At 41.7% G+C, this 7,457-nt stretch overlaps 1 protein-coding gene across 1 annotated transcript in view; it reads right to left on the minus strand.

The window, feature by feature from the left end:
- Window positions 1–600: 600 nt before the first annotated feature.
- Window positions 601–7,457, minus strand: part of LOC115317546 ((3R)-3-hydroxyacyl-CoA dehydrogenase-like) — a 15,004-nt gene continuing 8,147 nt past the window's right edge. The window contains exon 3 of the mRNA XM_042293959.1: window positions 601–942. Coding sequence (XP_042149893.1) covers window positions 601–942 — 342 coding nt within the window. The remainder of the gene's footprint in view (window positions 943–7,457) is intronic.

Here is a 7,457-nt window from a genome sequence, read left to right on the forward strand (position 1 = left end):
GCAAATACTCTCGATTAAAAGTATTTGCAAGATACCAAGATTGTTCAAAAAGGTATTTGAAATACAGTATCTTGAGTAGAGTATTTGAGATAGGCATAAGTCTGAAGAAGTTACCTACTGGATGAGCCTAGTCATCCTTTTAACGCCACACAATATGTATATACGTTTTCTTTTTATGGATGTGTTGTTTCACTAACGATGTGTTTTGAAGTCTTTCTCCTCGCTCTGACGTTCGGGAGCTCTGCTTTTTTAGCAATACTTCATCGTCGCGTGTTTTTGTTTATATATTTTTTTATCGTTAGGTGATAATTTTAGTTACCCGCACCTTAGCGCGGTTGTCCAGGGCATAATCCTCAGCTAGAATGTTGTGTTCTTCCTTTCACCACCCCCTCCTTATTGGCTAATATGTAGCGACGTTACATAAGGTATTACATTATGTCCTATGTTCCAGTACGCTACAATTTAAAATCCATACTCAGAGCAACCTCTGTAGTCATCATTCCAGTAATTTGACAAGCTCTGAGGATATAAAAGTCTAATGATGACTTAGATGCTAATTTCTCCCGTAACATCAATGCACGCCTTGGTTATATTACTGCTCTAGGGGCTCAAAATCAACGCAATCTTTTCAGATATTTCTTCCGGCTTTGAGGTAGACAGCGTGGGATTGATGTTCACAACCTGATTTTGTACAACTTCTGATGGTGACTGACAAACCCTAAAGGAATTGGTGAGCCCGGGTGGGATCGCGTTAACCCGTATTCCCTTGGTCGACAGCTCCAAAGTCAGAGACTTGGTGAAGGCCAGAACTGCGCCCTTTGAAGCCGCGTAAGCGGAAACTCCATCCCTGCCGTTGATGCTCGCGATGTTCACAATGGCGCCCTTGCTCCCGTTTTGAGCCACCATGGACTTGACCGCTCCCCGTGTAATGAGGAACGTGGACTGCAATTGCATTCGTATACTTAGAAGCCTGGACATAGTCAAAGTGTTTCTCGCCAGGTGTATATATGCGCAGAAAAAAATGCGCCATGCACTGCCTGACTCGTGAAAGACTTAAAAATGCATAAACGAACTCACTCCAGCGAAAAACATGACTAAACTCTACATAATATTTTCATAAACTGCAATAAACTTAGCATTCAGCGCAATATAAACCACACTACGTATAAAATGGTAGACATAGATGGTACACAAACAAACCACGCGAAAGTGGCGTCGACCACAAAATTTGGCAGACGCGGGCCGCCATGTTTAGCGTACTTACGTCCGGCGCAAATAACGAACCTAACGTAACGTGAACGTGGCCACGTCACGTGACCATGGAGTAACGTAGTCTACCTTGAACAGGCTGTCACAGATAACCAAAACGAGTTTCAAGTTCTTAGAGCACAGCTCTTAGGCGCACGTTTCCGGCTTGAGCGGAGTCGCCGTCGGCGCAACCACGGAGATGTTTCGGCTTCGTGCCGAAACGTTCGCGCGGGGTCACGCGACCCCGCTCAAGGGGGTTGGGGCGGGGGTCACGTGACCCCGCTCAAGGGGGTCGGGGGGGGGTCACGTGACACTCCTCGGGAGGGGTCAGGGGCCCACATGACACCCCCCGGGGGGGGGGGGGGGGGGTCAGGGGGCCACGTGAAACCCCTCGGGGGGGGGGGTCAGGAAGCCACGTAACACCCCTCGGGGGGAGGGGGTTAGGGGGGACACGCGAAACCCCTCGAAGGGGAGAGGGGGAGAACGTGACCCCCCTGAGGTCACCTGACTCCCGTCGGAGTAACCGTGAGGTTACTCCAAGCGGCGTCGGAGTAACCTCACGGTTAGTCCGACGCCATTTGGAGGGAGAATCAGCATCATGAGGAGGTGAGGCGGGGGAAGGAGGGGTATACCCTCCCCTCAGTGCCATTCCCTCCTCCTCCTTAAGAGCTGCGCTCTAATTCGGCGTTATAGGGAGTTGTAAACGGTTTTCATTTTTTCGTTTTTTTAATCAATTAGGTTTTCAACTGTTGCCTTTCTTAAGATTTAAATGCAGTTTGATGCATGTCTCTGGCCATTTATATTTCTCGCTAAATTTAGTGAGGAAAATAACGTCACATGACTTGAATCAGTTCCACGCAAAATTTAGCGGAGGAATTGACGTCATGTAACCTCAACACTGATAGGGTGTTCTCGCTAAATTGAGCGAGGAAAATGACGTCACATGACTTCATGTCACCTGACCTATTCACAAATTTAATTTCACCGCAAAATCTAGCGAAAATTAGGCCCGATGATGTCGCGCTGCCTATACTGAAATCCAGTTTCTACACCAACTTCAGCGAGAAAATTGAATTCACATGATTTCAACACCAATTCAAATTTCCCACCTAATTCAGCGGGAAAATTTACGTTGCATGACTTGATGTCACGTGTCCCCAACACCAGTTCAGTTTCCCCGGATAATTAGAGGTCAAAATGATGTCACAAGGCCGTATGTCATGTGACCTGCACAGAAATTCGGTTTTCCCACCACATTTACCAGGAAAATTGAAAAATGACCTGTCGCGGCTCTTTCAGTTATGCCTGCATCTAATCGCTAAATTAAACAGAAACATTGTGGGTTCCGTCTGCCCGAATTATTCGCTATTACTTTTTTACAGGTATATGAATCCTACAGGATTCATATACTTTTTCTTTTAAAATCAGGTTTCCGTTTCAAATGGCCCACCTGACTGATACTTCGCACTCCTATGGAATCGGATGTCTGTTCCAAGGTGTATTTAGGATCACGGTCACTCAAAAGCAGCTGCAGTGGACGAAATTATTATTTTTTCTGTGACTCACTCTTAGGTTGGTAGCGATTACGTCGTCAAATGTGGCGTCGCTGATCAAGCTCAGGGGTGTGGACTTCTGCCGGATCTCCGCGCTGTTGACCACCAAACTGAGCTTCTTTCCGGGGAAAGCAGTTTTGATTTCGATTTCTTTGAAGAGAGGTTTTACGTCGGCGGAGTTTCGAAGATCAGTGGACATTCCCATGTGACCACAGTCCTGGATTGCTATGAAGGAAAACACAATATAAGAGTTACTTTTTTGTATAATAAAAACTGCTGGAGCATTTGGTAGTAAGTTTTATGTTCATAACTTGAAAATTCTGTTAATTTCACGTTATTTCAATATATAACTATTTAGTCTTGACTGAATAGTGCCCCATGACCTTAATGGCGCTACATTCATAATAAAGTTCCTTTGCATAACGTTTCGTGAATTTACACAAAAGAGATTGACAATTGCCTGCTGTTTTTTTTTCTCTACAAATTCACTGACTAGTTAATATAGAGTGAACTAAATAATGTCAACGCAGGACTTTATATTTTTGAGTTTGAATTCGTTATTTCCTTAAATATTCTTAAAGTTTTGGTGTCCTTGACCGATAGAGAGGCAGTGATTTGTGTGCCTGAATTTGCCTCATTGTTTTCTAGACTTTACCTTGTTTTTATGCCATTTTAATTTTACTTTTGTTTTTGATTTGACCAGATTTTTTTCCCCAGGAAGAATAACTTGCAACATCTCTGTCTACACGTGTACCAGTTATAAAATATCCATGTAAGACGTACTTTTGTTATTATTAGCATATCAAAACAAATATTAAAAAATACATACTAAAATAATATCAATTCATATATGCAGCAATATTCTACTGGGCGAAAAACAAACAAGACATTGCCTGTCAATGAAACACCAGCCCCCCCCCCCCCCCCCCTCGAGTATCTCTATCTCTGTATCGAAATACATTCAATGAATGTATTTGTATCTCAGTAGTGAACTACATTTAAGATGTATCGCGATACGTTTCCAGACTTAGGTATCTCGTTACATTCGTTGTCCTTTCTCAGATAGATTTAAAAGATAAAAACATCTCTTTGTTGCAAGATGCTTCATTGTTTATAATATCAATCCCCAATAACATAATTCATTTCAGTCGCCGATATTAAAGAAAATGTGGTTTAATTAATCTTAAGGGCAAGAATAACAAAATCAGCTCCTTTCACAAAACCCTGCACTCCTACCAATTTAGCAGAGATCGCTGTAAAGGAGTGAATTGAAGAAATATTACAGCCCTATTGTGCAATGTCCCTACATTATGGGTGACTCAGTAGCTTATAGTACGACATATTGAGATGCGCCCTCACGGCAAAACAGGGTTCATTACAGGCAGACGTCTTTCGTCAAGAATGGTACGCAGCCTGTAACTATGATCTTCAACGGGGATGACATCTTTTTTTTAGCGGCATTAATGATAAATAAAGAGTTCGAGGCAAGGTTAACAGCATCAAATGTCACAAAAAAGAAACACAAACATAAATTACCGTTCATATTCGCCACGAACTACACTTTCTCCCCCAAGCGCCGTTCGAGAACAAATGTACTTCTATAAGTAACTGGATTTGTATTACTCAATACTACTTTGCCGGTTTCGCAGAAGTATCTCACGGATATCCATTTACAGAAAAGACAAATGTATCTCAGGTTTTGTATTGCCAAATACCTTTTGGAGTATATCTGCCCAGCCCTGGTATGTACCTACTTGTATGGCAATCATTCTACTTTACTCGAATACTGCTGTCACAAAATGTCCAAGAAAACCAAGAGTTCTGCTCATAAAAAAGTGATCAAGTACAGTGAGCATGAGTTACAGTACCACCTAGAGACGCGAACATTCCGCTTTCATAAATAGAGTTCGATATCCATCGCATACCTTTTAGCGTGAATTTCAACAGGTAATACAAACTGGCTGACGTGACATGATGGAAAAGGGATGTGGGAGCGTTCATAAGAAAGTATTTTTCGTAGAAACAAGAATGTCACAAAATGCACGCCAACATTGTAGCATTCTTATGGTTTCTTCACCACCTGTCACAATTCTGTCGGCGATGAAGACGGTAACTCCTTCACGAGCCAGCACTTTGGTGACGCTATGGCCAATTTCGCTTGCCTTACCGGGGACAAGTGCTAGCCGACCCCCGAGTTATATGAGAGGAGAAGTTTCATTGCCATCTGTGGTGCTACTGTCTTTACGTACAGCTTCGCAGGTGGCCAGCTTCCACGAAAGGCTACAGCAAAGCACAAACCGGAAATGTATTCTGGAAATGATAGACATATTTACCAATTTCTAATTACTCTGTACAAAAGTAGAATAGACGTGAGAACTGTCTGCTCTGAAGAACGTCGCGAACAGCCAGGTTTTATACACTGGCCACAAGATCGATGAAAAAATATTATCTAATTCCAGGACGCGTTGAGATGGTAGGGTCACAAAAATAAAGAAATCGATGTTAACGCTACAATACTTTCGGTCACTACCATCGCTGATATCGGGGACAATTCTTGACTGCACAAAGGTGTACGCTTTAAATTATCATACGCATCCCTCTATTAAAGCCAAGTTGTGCCAGGTTCCTGACATAAAGTGAATAGCCCCCCTTCCCCCAGTAGAAAAAATAATTAAACTCGTGACCTCATTTTCCGTTGAAGCATCATTAGTGCACTACCTACGGCGGCCGCCTCTCGTAGTTAAGACAAGGCTGAAATCGCCTTACAGTGGTCTTTGTCCAGTCGTGCGACTCGTGCAAGCTACTTTTATCTGACGGTGCGGGACGTGAGGGGCCGCTGGCTCTCCGGGAGGAAACCGCGAAAAGCATGAGCAGCAAGGTCAAGTAGAAAAGATGCCCAGATCGAGTGTCGTCCGTGATGCTCTGTTTTAATGTTATTACCTCTAGCCTTCAAAAACCTTATTGACTTCGCGATCACTGTAATACCGCTAACATTTCTGTCAAAAAGAAAAAAAAAAGAAAAGAAATATAAATTAGTCTTCGAGAATGCTGCTACACGGGGAAATCAATGAGCACATAAGAAATGGCGATATTGAGTTAAAGCTGCATCGGAGCAATTTTGACAAATGTACTATGGCACTTAGTCTGGTCTCTATAGCGTGCACCAGTTAGCTGTGATCAAAACACAGCATAACCGTGCGTCGTACGTTTGAATCTAAGGTAGGGGCTGAATCCAGGAGGTGCTCGGGCGAGATTCACATAACAGATTTTGGGAGCAGGAAGTGCTTTTTGACTGTATCCCCCCCCCCCCCCCCCCCCCCGCCCTCCCTCCGAAAAATTGTTCTGTCCATTTGTCTCTTTCCGTCTGTGCATTTCCTGCTAAATTTATCGGGAAAATTGATTTCACGTTATCCATACACGAATTCAATTTTCCCGCTAAATTCGAGGGGCAATATAATGTCGCGTGACGTGAAATCACAAGACCTGCTGACCAATTCACTTTCCCCGGTAAAATTAGCGCAAAAATTGTCGTCAATTGAACTATACACCAGTTCAGTTACCCGATAGGTTTGGCGGGAAAATCGATGTATCATGACCTACATATCCCAATTAAGTTTCCCCGCTATCTTTGGCGGCAAAATGCACGCCATGTAACCTCCACACTAACTCAGTTTGTCCGCTAAATTGGGTGGAAAGATTGATGCCAAGAGCCCTATAAACCGATTCTGTTTCTCCGCTAAATTTGGCGGAGACATTGATGTCACGTAACCTGAAGTCACGTAAAGTATCGATCGATATAGTTTCTCTACTATATTTAGCGCTAAAATTGAAAATGCAAATTCCTACAGTGTATTTCATGCTGATAGGATTTTTAAGGTAAAAATCGTTGCTAATTTTTTGTTATTATTAATTTTTTTATTTCAAAATCTTGTCGACCTTTTTTATAGTCATTGTAGGAAAGAGTTCTTTTTATTATTTAATCTCATGGATTAAGAAATTGACCGGTATCCTTGAACAAGAAAGTAGAGAACCTCAGTTTGATGAAAAATATCTTCTCCAATAGCACTAACCCCCGCTGCTTGAAAAAGAAGCCAGAAAATAAGAAATTTCTAGTTAAAAAAAGTTTTAATATTTTTACGCCGTGTTGCCAAGAAAATTCAAGAATCGGGCATACACGCGCTCCAAAATAAAAAGTATAAATAAGTAATAAATGATAAATAACCAAAATATAAATAAGTAAACCTTAAGTAAGTTATATTGCGATATCTTTGTGTTAAAAACTGGTAAACTATTTTATGTCACAGATGACTTGCATCCAGAAATCCGTACACTGCGAACTTAAAACTACATTATGAAGCTCTCATACGCCAACGTGCGAAAGCATTAGAACAAGTAAATCATGATATATTTTGAAAGCAGCCACTACAAACTGGATAACTTTCTAATTTAATTATGAAGCAAAAAAAAAAGAACAAAAGAACGTAAAGACAGTAGATAATATTTTTAAATATTGTTCTCAAAATAAAATTATTGTAAAACCCTTCGGCACTTTAAGCCAAAATATGGCTGAAATAATTTCATAATTTTTTTCCAGTCATTTACGTTTTACTATTCACACTTTGCCGATTCTTGTGTAATCTTAAAGTTTCTTTGACG

The sequence above is a fragment of the Ixodes scapularis genome, unplaced genomic scaffold, assembly GCF_016920785.2.
Source record: "Ixodes scapularis isolate PalLabHiFi unplaced genomic scaffold, ASM1692078v2 PGA_scaffold5__190_contigs__length_132052651, whole genome shotgun sequence".
Classification (NCBI taxonomy): domain Eukaryota; kingdom Metazoa; phylum Arthropoda; class Arachnida; order Ixodida; family Ixodidae; genus Ixodes; species Ixodes scapularis.